The sequence below is a fragment of the Theropithecus gelada genome, chromosome 4 (genome assembly GCF_003255815.1).
Source record: "Theropithecus gelada isolate Dixy chromosome 4, Tgel_1.0, whole genome shotgun sequence".
NCBI lineage: Eukaryota > Metazoa > Chordata > Mammalia > Primates > Cercopithecidae > Theropithecus > Theropithecus gelada.
This window is the reverse complement of record NC_037671.1, coordinates 44,943,568-44,966,536: the sequence shown is the minus strand read 5'-3', so window position 1 is coordinate 44,966,536 and position 22,969 is coordinate 44,943,568. Positions and strand designations below refer to the sequence as shown.

At 38.3% G+C, this 22,969-nt stretch overlaps 1 protein-coding gene across 3 annotated transcripts in view; it reads right to left on the bottom strand.

The window, feature by feature from the left end:
- UBR2 (ubiquitin protein ligase E3 component n-recognin 2) overlaps positions 1-22,969 on the bottom strand; it is a 132,248-nt gene that overhangs the window by 72,562 nt on the left and 36,717 nt on the right. For 2 of the 3 annotated variants that reach the window (XM_025383367.1, XM_025383365.1), the window contains exons 5-11: positions 18,637-18,767; positions 16,514-16,652; positions 15,459-15,521; positions 9,825-9,945; positions 7,286-7,393; positions 6,378-6,466; positions 4,949-5,047 (exon numbers count right to left, since the gene is read on the bottom strand). In XM_025383367.1, coding sequence (XP_025239152.1) covers positions 4,949-5,047; positions 6,378-6,466; positions 7,286-7,393; positions 9,825-9,945; positions 15,459-15,521; positions 16,514-16,652; positions 18,637-18,767 — 750 coding nt within the window. Of the gene's footprint in view, positions 1-4,948; positions 5,048-5,117; positions 5,217-6,377; positions 6,467-7,285; positions 7,394-9,824; positions 9,946-15,458; positions 15,522-16,513; positions 16,653-18,636; positions 18,768-22,969 lie in introns of all 3 variants that reach the window. The other variant, XM_025383366.1, reaches the window with a different exon arrangement.

Below are 22,969 nucleotides of genomic sequence, written 5' to 3'. Positions count from 1 at the left end.
GAAATAAATCTAACAAAAAAAGAATGGGGGCCAGGCGCAGTGGTTCATGCCTATAATCCCAGCACTTTGGGACACCGAGGTGGGTGGATCACCTGAGGTCAGGAGTTTGAGACCAGCCTGATCAATATGGTGAAACCCTGTATCTACTAAAAATACAAAAATTAGACAGGCGTGCCGGTGGCGGGTGTCTATAATCCCAGCTACTAGGGAGGCTGAGACAGAACTGCTTGAACCTGGGAGGCAGAGGTTGCAGTGAGCCGAGATTGTGCCACTGTGCTCTAGCCTGGGCGACAGAGCAAGACTCCATCTCAAAAAGAAAAAAAAGAAGAGTGGGAAGCCCTCTACAATGAAAACTATAAATTATTGAAATACATTTTTTAAAAAAACTAAATGAATGAAGGAATACATCAAGTTCACGGGGCAGAAGACTCAATATTGTAAAGATACCAATTCTTCCTAAACTGATGGAGAGATTAATTTCAATCTCAATCAAAATATATGAAGGCTTCTTCGTGTGTATGGAAGCTGATATGCTAAATCTAAATTCATACAGAAATACAAAGCATTAAGAATGGCCAAGGCTGGCTGGGCACAGTGGCTCACGCCTGTAATCTCAGCACTTTGGGAGGCTGAGGCGGGTGGATCACCTGAGGTCAGGAGTTCGAGACCAGCCTGACCAACATGTCAAAACCCCGTCTCTACTAAAAATACAAAATTAGCCAGGTGTGGTGGCGCATGCCCTGTAATCCCAGTTACTCAGGAGGCTGAGGCAGGAGAATCGCTTGAACCTGGGAGGTGGAGGTTGCAGTGAGCCGAGATCGTACCATTGCACTCTAGCCTGGGCAACAACGACAAAACTCCATTTCGAAACAACAACAACAACAACAACAACAAAAAAGAATGGCCAAGACACTCTGAGGAATAAAGCTGGAAGATTTAACTATCAGATACTGAGACTCACAAAACTACTATAATTAAGGCAGTGTAGCAGGGGCACAAAGATAGACAAGACAGACACACACATATAAAGGTCTTGATTTATGACAAAGGTGCTCCTGAAATGCAACAGGTGAAAAAATATCTCCAATAAACACTTCTAGGTTAACTGAATAACTATGTAGGGGGAAAAAAATCAAGACCTTACTTCATACAATACACAAAAATGAATTATAGATGGATTGGGAATTTAAATGGGAAAGGCAAGCCTTTAGAAAACATGGGAGAATATCTTTGTGACCCTGGGATACACAAAGATTGTTTAAACATATACAAAAAGTATGGCCAGGTGTGGTGGATCACCTGAGGTCAGGAGTTTGAGACTAGTCTGGCCAACATAGTGAAACCCCATCTCTACTAAAAATACACACAAAAAAATTAGCCGGGTATGGTCACACATGACTGTAGTCCCAGCTACTCAGGAGGCCAAGGCAGGAGAATCGCTTGAACCCAGGAGGTGGAGGCTGCAGTGAGCGGAGATCGCACCACTGCACCACAGCCTGGGTGACAGAGCGAGACTCCGTCTCAAAAAAAAAAAAAAAAAAAAAAAAAGACAAAATTAGTACATGTTATAATTATGAATTCTGGCTCACTAAGAGACACCTGGCTGGGCGCAGTGGCTCATGCCTGTAATCCTAGCACTTTGAGAGGCTGAGGCAGGTGGATCACTTGAGGCTAGGAGTTCGAGACTAGCCTGGCCAACATAGTGAAATCCCGTCTCTACAATAATTACAAAAACTTAGCTGGGTACGCATGTAGTCTCAGCTATTCGGGAGGCTGAGGTTGCACCGAGCTGAAATCATGCCACTGCACTCCAGCCTGGGGGACAGAGTGAGATTCTGTCTTAAAAAAATAATAATAAATAAATTAAATAAATAAATAAAAGGAGACACTTAATATTCAGGAAGTAAACAAGACAAGACACAGAGTGGAAACAGTATATGTAGTATATATACCCAACAAAGAGTATGGACGCAGAATCTATGAAAAACTCTGACAAATCAGTAAGAAAAAGGCAGACAACTCAATAGGTAATCAAAGGACAACTTTAACAAAGATTCACAAAGGAGTATATCCAAATGCCAATAAACATATAAAAAGGAATTCAGCTTCATCATCATCAGAAGAATGCAAATTAAAATCATGAGAAACCACTATGTCCCACTAGAATAGATAAAATCTTAAAAGACTGGTAAAACCAAGTGTTGGTGAGAATGTGGAGCAACTATCACTTTCATACGTTATTAACAGAAGTATGAATTGGTTCAACCATTATGGAAGAGAGTTTGGTAGAACCTATTTAATCTGAATACATATATATCCAGATAGACCAGATAGATATAAGATGGACATATAAAAATCAGTAGTTTTCCTACATACTACCATAGCTTGTTTAAAAATATAAAAAGTTTACTATAGCATCAAAAATACAAAACATATAACCTTAATTTAAAAATGTTAAGACTAGCTGGGTGTGGTGGCATGCATCTGTGGTCTCAGCTACTTGGAAGGCTGAGGCTGGAGAACTGCCTGAGCCCAGGTGGTCAAGGCTGCAGTGAGCTGTGATCATGCCACCTCACTCCAGCCTGAGTGACAGATCAAGAACTTTTTTTTTTTTTTTGAGACGGAATCTTGCTCTGGCGCCCAGGCTGGAGTGCAGTGGCCGGATCTCAGCTCACTGCAAGCTCTGCCTCCTGGGTTTACACCATTCTCCTGCCTCAGCCTCCAGAGTAGCTGGGACTACAGGCGTCCGCCACCTCGCCCGGCTAGTTTTTTGTATTTTTTAGTAGAGACGGGGTTTCACCGTTTTAGCCAGGATGGTCTCGATCTCCTGACCTCGTGATCCACCCGTCTCGGCCTCCCAAAGTGCTGGGATTACAGGCTTGAGCCACCGTGCCCGGCCTTATTTCATCTTTTTGAAAAAGGCCTAAGAATAAGCGAAAACATTTTGGAAAATAATAAAGGAGATTTAAGCTATCAAATGAAATGGGATTTAAAATGTCAAAATGGAATATTAAGCTACAAATAATTATTACAACTGTGGTACAGGCATGGAAATGGACAAAAAGATCAATGGAGGAGGGAAGCACAGATACGAAAACACATAGGATCATCTCAGAGGCTTCTGGAACTCAACCCTGACTAAACTAAAAGCATCACTTTCCCTCTTTACAAATGCTAATCATTCAGCAAGTGGCACAACATCTACTCAGCGGCAAGCCAGACACTTTCGAATCATCCTTATATTCCTCCTTCAAATCCAACATCCAATTCGTCAGCAAGTCTAACAACCCTCAACCCACTTAGCCAGTTCTGTAGATTTCACCACCTAAAAATATCCCTCATGATTCATATTCATTTTCAGCATCCCAGTTCAAGTTACCACCAGTTTTTGCCTGGGTCATTGCGTTAGCATCTAATTAGGTTTCCCACACTCACTTTTATCCCCGTCCAAATTTATTCTCCAAATTACAGACAGCATGATCTTTTAAAATCACAAATGTAATTATGTAAATACCACTTAAAACTCTTTAATGCCTTCTCACGTTCTTAAGACAAAATGCAAAATCCTTAATTTGGCCTATCATAATAGCTTATTAACGGGTAAACAGACTCCAGACAGCTTCCACTGTATTAGAATATATCCTTTAACATATAAGTAATATGGGAAAAAATTCAGTTATTTTTAATATGCCTTATTAATAAAGTAACTATAAAATGCTCTTAAACCTAAACAGTTTCACTCCAGGTTCAAGAATCTTCAAGTGTCCTCGTTTTCCTCTATTTGCCATAGAGGTAATGCTCCCCTACTCCTCCTAGTTTTCTCAATTGCTCGTCCCTTTGCATGGACCTTCCCTCATGCCCTTGCATAAAGGCACCTTTGTTAGAGAAGCCCTGAACTGTGGGAAAAGGTCAGGTCTCTTGTTATTATCTCTCGAACCAACCAAATTTTCATTGTGATTCTGATTAACTATTTATATAACTCTTTCCCACTATGTAAGTTTGATGAGGGAAGGGTCACATGTGTTACTGTTTACTGTTACATTCTCAAAGTCTAGAACTGTGCCCAATAAATAGGTGTTTCTTAAATTTGCTGAACAAATTAAATATGAATTTTAATTATATATATAGAGCTAAAACATAATGATGCCTTCATGGGCAACTCGTGAAGCTCAGTAAAAGACCACCCAATCATCATGATTCAATTGCCTTAGCTACATCTCCCCTTTTGGGAGGGAGCTGAGAGGAGGACTTCTCAAATTGTGAGACGGTGTACGACATGCTGTCTCTTTTTTTTTTTTTTTTTTTTTTTTTTGAGACAGAGTCTCGCTTAGTCGCCCAGGCTGGAGTGCAGTGGCGCGATCTCGGCTCACTGCAAGCTCCGCCTCCCGGGTTCACGCCATTCTCCTGCCTCAGCCTCCCGAGTAGCTGGGACTACAGGCGCCCGCCGCTTCGCCCGGCTAATTTTTTGCATTTTTAGTAGAGACGGGGTTTCACCATGTTAGCCAGGATGGTCTCGATCTCCTGACCTCGTGATCCGCCCGCCTCGGCCTCCCAAAGTGCTGGGATTACAGGCGTGAGCCACCGCGCCCGGCCCATGCTGTCTAATTCTAATGTCAAGGATAATTTGTGAAATCAATCGGCTTAATGTGAACTAATCAGTTCAAAATCTCAGGGAAGTACTATGAGAAATTACAGATTGTTTCCCTCTCCTTTACTCTGAAGAGAAAGTATAAATTAAGTCTAAATGACTTCCCCCGCCCCACCAGATTACTTTGATATTCAAGGTTATATTCTAGTATAAGAATAGTTGAAGGCGTTTGAAGTCTGATTACCCATTAATAAAATACTATTCTTTTCAGGAATATACAGACTTTAGTTCTCTATTATTTTAAGGCTTTACTTCTGTTAATGGAAAACAAGAAAGTTCTTCTAGTCTTTCAGTACTTACAAGTGAAGGAACCGTGAATATCTGAACCGAGAGGTCTGCGACTGAAAACTCTCTGTCGTGGTCATCTGTCACATAATCACTCTGCAAACGCTCATAGTTCTATTAAGAAGGCAAAAAAAGGCAAGGAGTGCCAGCTATCAGTTACAAAGAAAAGGCAAGCACTACTCACCAGAGTAGGTGCGGTGAAGAACTGGACAGACAGAGCAGTCACCGACACTGCTCGCTCGTGATCATCCTCCATAAAATCTCTCTGCAACTGCTGGTAATTCTAAACAACAAGGGGGAGATTCACCTCTAATCCACATTGACCAAATGTTTAAGGATTATAATGAAAAGTCAGTGCTGGAGGAAGTCAAGAAGATAATACTGCTATAAGAACAATAACTGGAATGATTTCTACCAATAGAATCCTGTATAGATATTGATTCACTATGGAATCTGTGGAATCCTGTACAAATACTGATTCTTTCTTCTGAAGCACAATGGCAGTTTACCAGCCCAAGTAGGCAGTAACAGCTACTAAGCTCCCAGGTGTCATTGCACGCCGGTAGAGTTAAACCTCAGCAGCATTACACTGTTTCTGATGAAGTCAGACTTTCATTACTTCTGCATCATATCAGAATCATCTGATGACTCTTCCAAAGCATACACGCTTGGGCCCCCATTCTTGGCTGATCTGTTTCAGTAGATTTGAGAATGGAACACAACACATGTATTTTGAAAGAGCTCTCCAAGTGATTCTCATATACTTCCTAATTCAGGTGAATGCAAAAAAATAAGCAGCTAGCTTACGCACATGCTGCTAAAAGGGAGAACTTAATTCAACTATATCAATAACCTAGAGTTTTGAAGAGACCTTGTTTCTTAAAAAAAAAAAAAAAAGCAAAATACATGTTTTCTTTAGCACAAAATAGCTGCAATCTATTTATAAAATCAAAGTTTTCTAAATATAATTTTCTAACAAAATATACAGGCTATTTAATTTGGATCATGCCCAGCCCCCCCAAAAAAAATCTGTAATTTTTTTAAAGACTAAGACTGCTATGTTAATTTTAAAATGCACAAATATATTTATTAAATCATATCCATATATATGTCATTTAAATTGAGATTAGTTTCCTTATATGAATTTTAATAGAAAATATACCACAATTCACAATGGCATAGGTTTAAACTCTTCATTTATTATTTCATAAACATTGCATAATAGATGGATACTCATGTTATCACAGGAGGTGATGAACAAGAGGTCTCACTGCTATAATTTTATTCTATTGATAGAGAATGAAAAGATTTATTAAGTTTCTTAGAATTTAATATCAACATATTGACATATTACTATTAGATGTTAATTTTTTGAAGCCTAGATATAATTATGGGCATAGTTATTCTATATATAACCTATTTTGAAAATTGAAAAGCCACTTACTTTTGCAAATCGAACAGCAAACAGTTTCTTGTATTTCAAATCCATAAGCAGACTGCTCATGAACAACTGATGATATACGCTCCTAGCACCTTGTAGAAAAAGATCATGGTATAAGATATGTACACGCCAAACAATTAGATTTCTCAAGTTTTATGTGATCTACAGTGGGGTTTTTTTTTTTTTTTTTAACTTCTGAGAGTATCTTGCTGCGTTGCCCAGGCTGGTCTTAAACTCCTGGGCTCACACGATCCTCCTGCCTCAGCCTCCTGAAGTGCTGGCATTACAAGTGTGAACCACCATGCCCAGCCAACACAGTTTTTTTTTTTTTTTTTAAAGAGATAGGGTCTTGCTTTGTTGCTCAGGCTGAACTCAAACTCCTAGCTCAAGTGATCCTCTTGCCTCAGCCTCTTGTGTAGCTGGGACTACAGGCACACACCACTGAGAATGGCTTGTATTTTAAGCCTCAAAAACAAAAGTAAGCCATATATGGTGGTATGCACGTGTAGTCCCAGCTACAAGAGAGCCTGAGAAGGGAGAATTGCTTGAGCCCAAGAGTTTGAGGCTGCAGTGATCAATGATCATGCCACTGCACTCCAGCCTGGGCAACAGAGTGAGATCCTGTCCCTTCAAAAAAGGAGCAAAATACCTGTTTTCCTTAGCACAAAATATTTGCAATGTTTATAAAACCAAATTTTCTAAACATAATTCTGTAACAAAATATAAAGTCCATTAAAGTTGGATTATGGACCCCTCCCCCACCAAATCTATATTTTTCAAAGACTAAGACTGCAATGCTAATTTTAAAAAGTAAAAATACATTTATTAAACATCTTCCCAAATGATAAAGTTTTACATCCCAATTAGTTATATAGGTTCCTCCACACCTTAAAAGTAGTTAAAAGATTCACCTTTCCATAATTTGGAATCACTAAGCATCAGTCTGTCCACTAGAGAAGAGTTTTCACCATCTGGCCCTTCCTGCAAACCAACTTGACATAAAATCCGGCGAAGGCCATCTTTAAATAGAAGGAAAAATAGTTATGAGATAGCAACTTCAAATATTAAAGTGACATTTTAGTAGATGTTCAAATGGATCTGTACAGTTTTAAGTGTTTTATTAAAGGTCAAATTTATTCAGAAAAAGCAAACATGTTAACAGTTTTATTAATATTTTAACAAAAAGGAAATGAATTTCAAATCTCACATCACACACTACTACTCCTGAATGTCAAAACATATGCCTGTCATAAAGGCAATAATCTCTTGTGCTTTAATGAATTAAAGAGAAAAACATCCAAAAACCACTTAATATTGTTCTTCAAGCACTAATTAAATCAGATTACAGTAAAAGTGTTATACATTCCATAACTGAAATATAAAACATGCTACCATTTAAAAGGAGGAATGCATGACTTCTGCACTATAATATATACCAGTACATTTTATTAATGTTTCATAAAAAATGCTTCATTCATTAAACAAAAACTTATTGTGGACTTGCCATGTGAGAGACCCTGGAAAACACATTACTACAACCTTTTAAATGTAAACTTTAGAAATGTTCTTCAAATATTAATATAAGCATTAAAATAACCAAAACTTTAACTTGTTCCATACATACATATATATACACACACACACATACATATACAGATATATACACACATATGCCTGGGATTACAGGCATGCGCCACCACACCTGACTAAATTTTGTATTTTTAGTATAGACAGGGTTTCACACCATGTTGGACAGGCTGGTCTGAACTCTTGGGCTCAAGTGATCCACTTGCCTTGGCCTCTCAAAGTGCTGGGATTACAGACGTGAGCCACTGCGCCTGGTCCCATACTTTATAATTTAAATCACTGTTTTCATCTTTTTCAAGCATGCAAAATAATAAAAAATTAAAAAATGGAATAACTTTTAATTATAAAAGCTGTCAAACAGAAATCTTTTAAAAGGCTAAAGAGAAGACCTATGTAAGTATTAAATAGGAATATATAAATTATTGATAAATATCTCAAAGAAAATTTTCAGCAGGACATTACTTCCATTATACTCTTCATTAATACTGTGGCACAACACTTGGCATGCAGGTATCCAATGGAAAATACCAAAATAAAGAATATGGGGCTAAGAAAAATAATTGGAAAGATATTTGTTTATTTTCCTTTAAAAAAAATTTTAGATAGAGACGGGGTCTCCCTATATTACCCAGGCTGGTCTATGAACTCCTGGGCTCGAGGGATCCTCCCACCTCAGCCTCCCAGAGAGTTGTGACTAGAGGAGTGGGCCACCGTGCTGGCCTGGAAAGATAACTTATAAATTATCTTTTAAAGTAAACACGTTCTCTTAATCTTCCACACCTCCGTATTTTCAACTCTCAGTTCTGTGTAGTAATGTTCTTTTTTAAAAGCCCTTCAAAACAAATGTATTCAAATTTTTCTTTACAGTAAACATCTGAATGTCACTTATCCATAGTCTTGCCTGAAGAACAGCATAACAGCTTATATTGATCTCTGTTTTACACTTTACTGTTACACACCAGGCTTGTATTTTTGGCTGCGGATATGAGGATTCTTAATTCTTACCATTACATAAAGAAAAATGATTGAATTTCTAGACCCTGGAAGTTTTTTTTTTTTTTTGAGACAGAGTTTCACTCTTTTTCCCAGGATGGAGTGAAGCGGCGTGATGTTGGCTCACTGCAACCTCTGCTTCCCGGGTTCAAGTGATTCTCCTGCCTCAGCCCCCTAAGTAGCTGGGATTACAGGTGCATGCCACCATGCCCAGCTAATTTTTGTATTTTTAGTAGAGTTTTGCCATGTTGGCCAGGCTGGTCTTGAACTCCTGACCTCAGGGTATCCACCCGCCCTGGCCTCCCAAAGTGCTAGGATTACAAGCATGAGCCATGGCACCCAGTGGAAATTTTTTTTTAAAACACAAATTGGTAACTTCCAATTTGCAAACTTTCAGAGTTGCAAGTTATTGGTAACCAAAAGTTGTAGGAATCAAAACAAAGAAATCAACATTAGTGTTTTATCATTTAAACAGCTAATCACTTAGGTTATTTACAGCAGCATTTTTCCAGCTTACTCAGTAGAAGAGTTCTGCAAAATGCTCCACTAAAAAAAGTTAAAAAAAAAAAAGTTTGTGAAATGTACATTGCATTGTATTAGCATATTAATGTCCTTTATAATTGTTTAAACCAATGTTTCCTGCGTTTATTTGAATAGAGAATCCTTTGTGTGCATATAAAAAATATCCAGTATGACAAAATTTGTTAAACATAGGATTTTTTCTTGCATAAAGATATTTTGAAATGGTATTTTAAAATGTAAAATTAAAGCAGGAAATTATTCCAGTTGACATTTTTTCCAAAACAGTTTTGCAAGGGTCTATTGAGCTCATTTTTAATAGACAATTGGCATGAACTTTTATGAACCTACCTGAATATCCAATAATACTTCCCAGCCAAGACAAAAGTTTCAAACCAAAATTCTGATGTGCGACGATAGATGAATGCATAACTTGAACTTTGAGTGGTTTTGTCTGTCTACTGGTATTTCTCTTAAAAAGAAATGGCAACATTTAAAAATTAACTTAAAAAGCTATTCTATTGGCAGAACAAAGTTATTATTTTTACTTAATATAACCACACCATCATCATCACCACAGAATTTTTCATGGATGTAAGAAAATCACCATTCTCCTTGCCTTATTTGATTCGGATCCTAATTTTCTAGAGGAAATCTTAGGATTCATACAAAAAAACATGAAGGTTCCACTAGTTTATGAGTAATCTGAATCTTTTTTTTTTTTTTTTTCCTTTTTTTGAGGCAGAGTCTCGCTCTGTCACCCAGGCTGGAGTGCAGTGGTGCAATCTTGGCTCACCGCAACCTCTGCCTCTTGGGTCCAAGCGATTCTCCTGCCCTCAGCCTCCCAAGCAGCTGGGACTACAGATGCGCGCCATGACACCTGGGTAACTGTTGTATTTTTAGTAGAGACAGGTTTCACTATGTTGGCCAGGCTGGTCTTGATCCCTGACCTCAAGTGATCCACTTGCCTCAGTCTCCTAAAGTGCTGGGATTACAGGTGTGAGCCACTGCACCTGGCCAGTATCTGAATCTTTAGTCCTATATTTGAAAATCTGCTGTACCAATAATAAATGATTTAAATGTTTTATGTTTTAGCTTGCTTTATGGCTTTAATTTCTTAACGTAATTATGTACTTATTTAAATAATTTATTGCATAGATGTGATGCTATCAACTTTTTTTTTTTTTGAGACGGAGTCTCACTCTGTCACCAGGCTGGAGTGCAGTGGTGCGATCTCTGCTCACTGCAACCTCTGCCTCCCAGTTTCAAGCTATTCTTCTGCCTCAGCTTCCTGAGTAGCTGGGACTACAGGTGCGCACCATCATGCCTGGCTAGTTTTTGTATTTTTAGTAGACACAGGGTTTCATCATGTTGGCCAGGATGGTCTCGATCTCTTAACCTCATGATTTGCCTGCCTCAGCCTCCCAAAGTGCTGGGATTACAGGCATGAACCACTGTGCCCAGCCCATGTTATGAACTTTTTCTTTTCTTTAATCATAGCTGGGCACGGTAGCTCACATCTGTAATCCCAGCACTTTGGGAGGCTGAGGCAGGCAGATCACTTGAGGTCAGGAGTTTGAGACCAGCCTGACCAACATGGTGAAATCCCGTCTCTACTAAAAATACAAAAATTAGCCGGGTGTGGTGGAACATGCCTGTAATCCCAGCTACTTGGGAGGCTGAGGCAGGAGAATCATTTGAACTTGGGAGGTGAAGCTTGCAGTGAGCCGAGATTGCACCATTGCACTGCAGCCTGGGCAATAAGAGTGAAACTCTGTCTCAAAAAAAAAAAAAAAAAAAAAAAAAAAAAAAGGTAAAATACATATAAAACTTTCATCTTAGCCATTTTTATGTGTACAGTTCGGTATTAAGTACATTCATACTGTTGTGAAACTAGTCCCCAGAACTCTTTATCTTGTAAAAGTGAAACTCTACATAATACCTAATAAAGAGCAAGTCCCTGCTACTTTCTTCCCCTAGCACCTAGCAACCACCATTCTGCCTCTTTCTGTGTCTTTGGATATGACAATGCTAGGTAGGTCATATAAGTAGAATCATACGGTATTTATCTTTTTGTTACCAGCTTATTTCACTTAGCATAATGTTCTCAAGATCCAATCATGTTGTAGCATGTATCAGAACTTCCTTCCTTTTTAAGACTAATATACCATTGCATGTATATACCACATTTTGTTTCTCCATTCCTTCATTAGCAGACACTTGGGTTGCTGCTACCTTTTGGCTACTGTGAATTATGGTGCTTGAACAGGGGTGTAAAATATCTCTTTGAAACCTGTTTTCAATTATTTTACAAAAATATACCCAGAAGCAAAATTGCTGGATCACATGGTAATTCTATTTTTAATTTTTTGAGGAATTGCTGGACTGTTTTCCACAGTGGCTATACCGTTTTACCTTCCTACAAGTAGTGCACAAAGGTTTTAATTTCTCCATATCCTTGCCAACACTTTTTTTCCCTTAGAGACGGAGTTTTGCCATGTTGCCCAGGATGGAGTGCAGAGGCTATTCACAGGTACCATCATTACATACTACAGCCTTGAACTCCTGGGCTCAAGCAATCCTCCTGCCTCAGCCTCCAGAGTAGCTGAGACTATAGGTGCATGCCTATCCTTGTTTATTTATTATTTGACAGAAGCCATCCTAATAGGTGTGAGGTGGTATCTTAGCTGCCTGTATATCTGCTCTGGAGAAATGTCTATTCAAGTCTATCAGCATCTTTTTTTTTTTTTTTTTTTTTAAACAGGGTTTCACTCTGTTGCCCAGGCTGGAATGCAATGGCATCATAACAGCTCACTGCAGCCTCGACCTCCCGGGCTCAAGCAATCCTCTTACCTTAGCTTCCCAAATAGTTGGGACTACAGGCATGCGCCACCACGCCTGGCTAACTTTTGTTATTTTTATTTATTTATTTTGTAGAAATGGGATTTTGTCATGTTGCTTAGGCTGGTCTCAAACTCTTGGGCTTAAGCAATCTGCCTGCCTTGGCCTCCCAAAATGCTGGGATTACAGGAGTGAGCCGACGTGCTTGGCCAGCACTTTTTAAAGAATGTGTTTACCCCTTTTTATTTTTGGATCATCCTTTTACTCTCTGTCCATCCGTTCTCTATAACATACATTAACACAGTAAGTTTTTGTATATGTTCTCCATTTACACATATTTAAATACACATATTAAATACATTTCTAAAGATTTGTTAGTTTGACTTATGAAAATCAAATACTACACATGCTTTTGTGCATCTTAGCTTTCATTGATTTTTTTCTGTTAACGACTGCATAATTTTCTGTGGTGTGGACTTACTAAAACATCCTTCAGAGAAGGGTATTCATCTTCTCTGTTTCCAGTCCTCTGTGACTACAAAAAAAGCAGTACTGTACTGAACACACTGTGTACACACTTACTGGTACTTGTATTTCTATGAGATAAATTCCTAGGTGAGGTAAAGCTTTAACATGTTACTAGATCATTTTCCTCAAATGCAGCAATTTATTGTTAAGCATGTATTCCTAGTCTCTGCATCTCTGCAAGATATTTTATCACCCTAACTTCATGTATATTGACCAGCTAGATTTTCTGTTATGATCTGTCTTTTCATATCCTTTGCCCATTTTCTATTTTATTGTTTGTTCCCTACTTGATAATCTATAAGTACAGTTTCTGATATATTATTAAATTGAATATGCTGAAACATTAAGGAAGAATTTCTTAAATAAGACACAAAACATACAAATTATAAAGAAAAATATATCTTTTGCTACATTAAAATTTAAAGTTTTTGCTCAATGAAAGGCACTGCAACAAACTTAAATGAGTAAGAAAAGGACAATCCAACAGAAAAAATAAGAATATGAATAGGAAATTTGCCAAAAAGAAAACTTAAATGACCAATAGAATACAAGATATTTAAAAATCAAGGAAAATGCAAATTTGACTGATGAAATTTCACACACATCAGATTGGCAACTTTTTTTTTTTTTTTTGCTTAACACAAGATCTTGTTCTGTCACCCAAGCTAGAGTGCACTCGTGTAATCAAAGCTCACTATACCCTTGGACTCCTGGGCTCAGGCAATCCTTCTACCTCAGCCTCCTGAGTAGTTAGGACTACATGTGCGCACCATCATGCCTGGCTAATTTTTCAATTTTTTTTTTGTAGAGTCAGGGTCTTCCTCTGTTGCCCAGGCTGGTCCCAAACTCTTGGCCTGAAGTGATCCTCTTGTCTCTGCTTTCCAAAGTGCTAGGATTACAGGATTACAGGTGTGAGCCACAGTGTCTGGCCCAGATTGGCAAAATTTAAAAATTTGACAGTATATAGTTTTAACAAAGATGTGGAGAAACGGGCGCTCTCATACACTGCTGGTGGGAAAGTATATTGGTACCACAGTTTTGGAGATGAACTAGGGAAAATCTAGTAAAGCTGAGAATGTCCATACCCTAAAAACTCAGAAATTCCATTTCTTGGTATATACTGTAGGGAAACTTTTGCATCTATGCAAAAAGGAGACAAAACAATGCCCACAGCAGGAGTATTTGTCACAGCAAAAAACTGAAAACATCCTAATTGTCTATCAACAGGAGAATAAATTGTGGTATAATCATCATGAAATACTATACAATGTTTAAAAAAATGAATGAACTGCAGCAACGTGTATCAACACAGATAAACCTAAAAACAACACTGAAAAGGCAAGCTGCAGTGTAATACATTCAGTATGTATTTTGTTATATAATGTTTAAAGACCCCCAAATCAATCTAGATAATGTTGATGGATATTTAATATATGAAATATAAAGGAATGCACAAGAATGAAAAAAGTAAATTAAGTAATTATTGCTAGGGAAGGAGAAAGGATAATGGGGGAAACCCCTTCTCTACCAAAAATACAAAAAAAACCCCAAAAAACAAATAGCCAGGAGTGATGGCACATGCCTGTAGTCCCAGCTACTCAGGAGGTTGAGGCACAAGAATTGCTTGAACCCAGGAGGCAGAGGTTGCAGTGAGCGGAGATCATGCCACTAAACTCCAGCCTAGGTGACAGAGAAAGACTCTGTCTCAAACAACAACAACAACAACAACAACAACAACAGCAACAAAATAATAATACAGGGGCCTCCATACTACTTTATATATTTAAAATTTGAGGCCGGGTGTGGTGGCTTACACCTGTAATCCCAACACTTTGGGAGTCTGAGGCAGGTGGATCACTTGAGCCCAGGAGTTTGAGACCAGCCTGGACAACACGGTGAAACCCCATCTCTACTAGAGATACAAAAATTAGCTGGGTATGGCTATGCGCACCTGTAATCCTAGTTACTTAGAAGGCTGAGGCAGAATCACTTGAACCCAGAAGGCGGAGGAAGTTGCAGTGAGCCGAGATTGTACCACTGCACTCCAGCCTGGGCAACAGAGACTCCTCGAGGGGGGGGAAAAAAAAATAGATACAATTATTTTTTAAAAAGAATATTTACATAAAATTCAGTTACATGGAGTGGTGAAAAATAAATTCTAATTTCTAAAAATAAATCCAAATGTGAAGAATAGTTTGCTTTTAGAAAGATGATACACTAATTGCTATGAGGATATGGAACATATTTTGCCATAAGGTACCAAGAAACAACTTTGCTTGCATTATAATCTTGATGCTTAAGGCCACTTTAATTTCTAAAAAGTAACAGAACATTCTACTAATTAAAAACAAAACAAAAAGCAAAAAACATTCTAAGACTGCTTTGATGGAGAAATGGAATATATCTTATCTAAATACTCATTTCCTGTATCAATCCTACACAGCTTTAAACTAGGTAAAACAATAATGCAATATTTAAGGAACATTATCTTCAAACAGTTTTTGGTTAACATTGATCTTCATTCCAGAAAGCAGAAAGACATGTTCATAAATGCTGAAATTTGAAGCTAGTTTTAAACTAATAAAAATAATATAGGCATGTTTTAAAATTACTTACCACAATTACTGATTTTGCTTGCTCACAATACTGGAAGTCTCCATATCGAACAGACCTACGCCCCTGTAAATAAAGATATTTAAAATGAAGCTATAAAAATATTGTAATCAATATTAATAACTTTTAAACCAGTAAACAAACATGTTTAAGCATATAACAACTCTGATCAATTTTCTTTTTTTTTTTTTTTTGAGACGGAGTCTCGCTCTGTCACCCAGGCTGGAGTGCACTGGCTGGATCTTGGCTCATTGCAACCTCCGCCTCCTAGGTTCAAGCGATTCTCCTGCCTCAGCCTCCTGAGTAGCTGGGATTGCAGGTGCATGCCACCTCGCCCGGCTAGTTTTTTTGTATTTTTTTTAAGTAGAGACGGGGTTTCACCATGTTAGCCAGGATGGTCTCGATCTCCTGACCTTGTGATCCGCCCGCCTCGGCCTCCCAAAGTGCTGGGATTACAGGCTTGAGCCACCGTGCCCGGCCTTGATCAATTTTCAATATTTACAATGTTCATACTACTCATTGATAAATAAGTTAAAAGTTTCCTTCAAAGCTATGCTAACTTTTCCAAGCCATTAATATACTTCCTTGAACAAAACATTTATTCTTCTAGACATCTACAATTTCCATTTTCATAACTATGTCCTCTTAAACTTTCTATCTGGCGATAGCTTATAGTTATACCCAACATACATTTGGGCCAATATTCAAATGAAATTTTTTTTTTTTTTCTTTTTTTGAGATGGAGTCTCGCTCTGTCGCCCAGGCTGGAGTGCAATGGTGCAATCTTGGCTCATTGCAACCTCCGCCTCCTAGGTTCAAGCGATTCTCCTGCCTCAGCCTCCTGAGTAGCTGGGATTGCAGGTGCATGCCACCACACCTGGCTAATTTTTGTATTTTTAGTAAAGACGGGGTTTCACCATGTTAGTCAGGCTGTTCTCGAACTCCTGACCTTGTGATCTGCCCGTCTCAGCCTCCCAAAGTGCTGGGATTACAGGCATGACAAATGAAATTTTAAGGAAAAAAATTCAATTTATTATCAACATGGTAAATTTACTTACATCTCGATCTACTGTAGTTGCAAAACCAATAGCTTCTTTTTGTGTACAGTTAACAGCTTTCTGAAGAGTATAAATAACTTGTTCATAGGTGTGAACCTCATCATTAAACAGCATGCAATAGTAGGTGTCACTCTTCTCTCTGTGGGATAAAATATTAATGATATATCAATTATCTATTTGCCTATTATCTTGCTCCAGGCTGACTTATTAAGAGACTACTTTGTCCTATGTGATGTGCTAGGTACTGAACACATATCTGTAAAGAATTCACCTGTGGTCCCGTGCTCTATGATACAACAGTCTGGTGGGCAAAATACATATTACACATATGACTCTGTATAAACAGGTTTTTATCAAGAATAGAAGGTAGAGCAGGGTATAACAGGCCTGGGAGCTCAGAGAACTCTTGGAGAAGTAATCTGAGGACCAAAGTCAGAATTGGCTATCAGCAGCTCTCAACTGGGGGAAATTCCCCTCCATCTCTCATAGTTGACCATTTGGCAACATCTGGAGACAATTCTGGTTGTCAAGACTGGGGCCTGGGGTGCTGCTGGCATCTAGTGGGTAGACGCCAGGGATGTTGCTAAATATCTTGCAATTCACCAGACAGCCCTCATAACAAAAAATTAATCTGGCCCCTAATTCCAACAGTGCCAAGGTTGAGAAACCATGGGCCAGAGGAAGGTGAAAGCAAAGGTGCTAAGGTGGCAAAGGTAAACACTGGGAGATGGAGCACAAGGAAGAAGGGGGAGATTAGTATGACATTAGTCTGGTCTGGAGAAAGAAATCTTGAACAGCTTATAATGGTTTTTTTAGTTTGTTTTGAGATACGGTCTGTCGCCCAGGCTGGAGTGCAGTGGCACAACACGGCTCACTGCAGCCTCAACGACCCAGGTTCGATGGATCCTCCTGCCTCACGAATAGCTAGGACTACAGGCATACACCACTCTGCCCAGCTAATTTTTTAAGTTTTTGTAGAGACGGGGTCTTACTAGGCTGGTCTCCAACTCCTGGGCTCAAATGATCTACCTGCCTTGGCCTCCCAAAGTGCTAGGATCACAGGCATGAGCCATTGTGCCAAGCCAGCTTATATTTTGATTTTTGCCATTCTAAGGACAATCAAAAATTTGAGATAGGAGATATAATCAGAATCGTCTTAAAGTTCACTTCAGCTGCAGTGTAGAGAATGAATTGTAAGGGGTAAGAATGTACATGGCAGTCCAGTTAGGAGGCCATGCTGTCCCCAAATGAAATTAATTTGGACTAGGATACTACAGTATACTATAGTATACTATACAACAACAATACTATAGTAAAAATCATGAGGTACTAAGTCATTTTCATCATTTCCAAAAAGGTATAGTCAACTCATTTTATTAGAAAACACTTAACCTACAACTTATCTGAAACACAATTGAGAAAGCAAAAAAAAAAAAAAAAAAAAAAAAAAAATAGCACCACTGTCCCTCAGATCCTCATTCCAGCTTGTATTCATTCTAAACTATGACTAATTCCAACAAGCTTGGTCTTACTTCTAAGCAAGAAAGGAGGTTGTTTGAGACAAGCACACTAACAAGAAAAATAAAGCCCTAATCTTAATATATCTGTGGCAGAATCCAGTTCTCTGGTCACAAGTTTGTAACCTCAATAATTTAAGTAAAAATGGCAGATGTACACTAAAAAAGCACAGTGTGGAATACATTTTATTAAAAGTCAGAATCAAAATGATTAAAATTGAATTTGAGCATTTATTCAAACCAGAAACCTCATTTATATCAAAGAGTTCATTCCCTAATGATATTAACATATAACAAAACAAAAAGTAAAGTTGTAATCTATCATTTTATGATACAATCAAAGAGAAAACTGGTTATGCCTGAAACCAGTCCTAGAGCTATGACAAAGCTTAAATCTGGCTACAAACCAACTAATCAACCAACCAGCCAACCAAACAGGGAGAAACCTCCACCAATTAAATGGATCACATGTTTTAAAACTACAAAATCAAAGTTATTGTTCTGCTAAAAACTCATTATTAAAAAATGACTATGCCCTATACTAGCTGTGTTAAAGTTAAAATTTAGCAGTTCTTCATACACAAAGAATAAACAGGTTATACTTACACCATCTCTAAATCTGCTGGCAATTCACTTTCTTTTTCCCAGGTTAATATTTCTACTGCATACCGAAACATAATAGCAAAAATGTTGTAAGTTCTTGCTATCACATCTTCTGATAAATGAACAAGAGGATCCTGAAAGAAACAACAGGAAAAATAAAAAATAAAAAAAAGGGCAACCATGTACATTAATTTTCATTCTGCTTCCATCCCTCAAAATAGTATAGTAAAAAGTTAGCTGGTCTTCCAGCTTCAGCTTCTCTTCAGTGAATTTGATCCTATACATTACCACCCTACCAAATACAGCTTCTTAAAAGTTTTAGTTCAGAATAATCCAGTTATTCAATCAATTCAATCAAAATATTCAATGGCACTCAAATGCCTAATGAACAAATCTAAACATTTTAGAATGGTATTCCATGACCTCAAAAACCTAACATCAAACCAATTTTATAGCTTTGTATCTTACTAACCCCCAATTTCTAGAATACACAAAGGACTATTACCTAAGGAAGGACAAGCAATATTGAGTTTTATAGGTATAAAAGAGAGCTTCATTTTGACAGTTTTAAAGGTGAGAACTCATGACTTTCAGAAAACTGCCCGTTGATGTTGTAAGAAGCACTCACTTGTCTACTCTCAGCAGGGTGAGACGTGTATGCATGTTAACAGGGAACTTCATACATTAGATTGAACAGTGAAAGAGTCACTGAATTTCTAGGATAATGTAAAAAAGTATTACTTTAAACATATGCTACGTTTAATCAAGGTAATTTTCAGTCAAGGTTGGCAAAATGTTTTGCACTATCTTTCATCTTCATGCTTTATCTTAAATCTAAACTCTTTAGTTTAATGGCTAAGTAGCATTATTTTCATTTCTCACATTAAAATAGTATGTTCCAACATCATGGGATGGGAATCAGTAGATCCCTGAAAATAAATACACACATATACACACACACACACTCTCTGCATAAAAATAAAACATAGTGGAAAATATGAAATATGTATTTAATATTCATATAAAATAAATAATTACATTTTATAAAGTATATAATACGTGTTTTATAAATATATAATTAAATATATATTTGTATATATTAATGTGAATGTATATATACATACACACAAACACATATCTGTGGAGACAGAACATTTTTGCATACCCACACCAAAGATGAGCCTAATGGAACTGATATAAAACAAATAGAGAAGGCGGAATAAAAGAATGGGAGGCTGGGCACAGTGGCTCACATCTGTAATCCCAGCACTTTGGGAGGCTGAGGCAGGTGGTTCACGAGGTCAGGAGATTGAAACCATCCTGGCTGACACAGTGAAACCCCGTCTCTACTAAAAATACAAAAAATTAGCCGGGCGTGGTGGAGGCCGCCTGTAGTCCCTGCTACTTGGGAGGCTGAGGTAGGAGAATGGCGTGAACCTGGGAGGCAGAGCTTGCAGTGAGCCCAGATCACACCATTGCACTCCAGCCTGAGTGACAGAGTGAGACTCTGTCTCAAAAAGAAAAGGGGAAAAAAAAAAAAAAAGAATGGGCCAGGCACGGTGGCTCATGCCTGTAATCCCAGCACTTTGGGAGGCCAAGGGTGGATCACCTGAGGTCAGGAGTTCAAGACCAGCCTGGCCAAAGTGGTGAAACCTCATCTCTACTAAAAAAACACAAGTTAGTTGAGTGTGGTGGCGGTGCCTGTAATCCCAGCTACTTGGGAGGCTGAGACAGGAGAACTGCTTGAACCCAGGAGGTGGAGGCTGCAGTGAGCCGAGATCATGCCACTGTACTCCAGCCTGGGCAACAGAGCAAAACTCCGCAAAAAAAAAAAAAAAAAAAAAGAATGGAGAAAAAAGGACAAAGATGCCTAAAACAGATGGGTCTAGAACTTGAAGAAGGTAAATTTCCTTTTCTCAGTAAGAAGCAGATTTTTCAAATTTTAATAGCACCTTTTACCTATAACTCCTCTCATACAGGCTGCTTTATATGTACCATCGAAGTTTGTTTTTTTTTTTTTTGAGACAGAGTTTCACTCTTGTTGCCCAGGTTGGAGTGCAATGGCACGATCTCGGCTCACCGCAACCTCTACCTCCCGGGTTCAAGCAATTTTCCTGCCTCAGCCTCCTGAGTAGCTAGGATTACAGGCATGTGCCACCATGCCCGATTAATTTTGTATTTTTGGTAGAGACGGGGTTTCTTCATGTTGGTCAGGCTGGTCTCAAACTCCTGACCTCAGGTGTTCCACCTGCCTTGGCCTCCCAAAGTGCTGCGATTACAGGTGTGAGCCACTGTGCCCAGCCAGGTTTTTTTTTGTTTTGTTTTCTCTGTTAGAAGGTTTATTACTATTCGTTATGAAGTCTTTATAAATCACTGACATGGTAAAATCACTTGTATACAAAAAGAATCAGAGCTGGTCCCTTCTGGGGTTTCAGACAAGAGTAGGTATTAATAATAATATGAACCTCATATGACACCAAAATAGAAAGTGGAATCAAAATTCAGCTTTCCTGGTGCTACTATCTCACCAAACAGTCATTCCATTTCTTACGGTTATATCCCATAAGACAAGAACATTTAAGGATTGAAGAGTTCGATAAATAGGGTTTTTAAAACTTTAATGGTCTTGGAACAGACACAACCACCAATGCTTGAGAATCCTAACCAATAGTTTCCAAACTCTATTTTACAAAAATCCCAGGGTCTGGTAGAGATGCTTTCTATTTGAATAAAAATGTCAGTTCCAAAATATAGTCTAGGCTGAACATGCTGGCTCATGCCTACAATCCCAGCACTTTGCGAGGCTGAGGTGGGAGGACTCCTGGAGCCCAAGAGTTTGAGACCAGCCTGGGCAATACAGTGATACCTCATCTCTACAAAAAAATTAAAAAATTAGCAGAGAGTAGTGGTGCATGATTGGGAAGCTGAGGTGGGATGACTGCTTGAGCCTGACTGGTAGAGGCTAAAGTGATCTTGACACTGCAACTTGACACTGCAACTTCTCCAACCCTGGGCAACAGAAAAAATACACTCTAAAATGTGTTACATTCCATATTGGAACACCAACTGATAATTTTTTTTTTGCTACATTAACCCAGTTTGAGGCAGGCCTAGACATATTCTTCTGATATCTCCGTATACACACATTTTAACTTCTAAGAAATGTATCACTCATCATAAAGAATTATTTCTGCAGTGAAGAGATGCTACACCGGTACAAGTCTATTAATGTTATGATGGTAAATTAAATGTCAGGAAAGACTGAGACATTCCTGCTCAAATTGCCCTTTTCATAGCATAAATCAGTTGCAACAATAAATGACATCCTATTGTATTATCTATTATTACTAATAATTTTAGCTCTCTGATTATATTTATGCTACAGAATGTTCATCTGTTGGTGAGTCTACTTTAACTTACTATTCTTTCAAGCTGGAAGAATGTAAGGCATGTTGTTAAAAAGGTTAGTGGTTATTTTAGATGGCAGTAGGAATTATGGAGAACTTTATCTTTTATGCAGTATATTCCTATAATATTTGAATTTGTAAAATGTAAGCATGTATTACAATAAAGATTTTAACTGTTATCAGATGCAAAGTAGGTATGAATGAGGATTTTCTCCATACTGTCCAACTAAAAATACAGAAATAAACTAGAGGCTGCAGTCATTAAAACCACCTCACTTATCTCATAAACTGACTTTCTAACAACACACATTTCAATTTACAAAAAATAAATCTATTATTAATACCACTTTAATGTGCTTTATTACCTTTTAAAATCAGATTTTCATTTAAAAAAACAATTCTGGCTGGGCATGGTGGCTCACACCTGTAATCCAAGCACTTCTGGAGGCTGAGGCAGAATTGCTTGACCCCAGGAGTTCGAGATCAGCCTAGCAGGGTATGGTGGTATGTGTCTGTGGTCGCAGCTACTAGGGAGGCTGAAGTGGGAGAAATCGCTTGAGTTCATATGGTCAAGGCTGCAGTGAGCTGTGATTGCACCACTGTACTTCAGCCTGGGAAACCGAGCAAGACCTCATCTCAAAAAAACAAAACAAAAACATAACAAAACAACATAACAAAACAAAACAAAAAAAACAAAACCAAATCCCAAACCACGCAATAATTCCGCCAAAAATGCTTTTTAAAACCAGTATAAGGTTCTGTGTTAAGAATATCATTACTGGAGTCTACGGCCGGGCGCGGTGGCTCAAGCCTGTAATCCCAGCACTTTGGGAGGCCGAGACGGGCGGATCACGAGGTCAGGAGATCGAGACCATCCTGGCTAACACGGTGAAACCCCGTCTCTACTAAAAAATACAAAAAACTAGCCG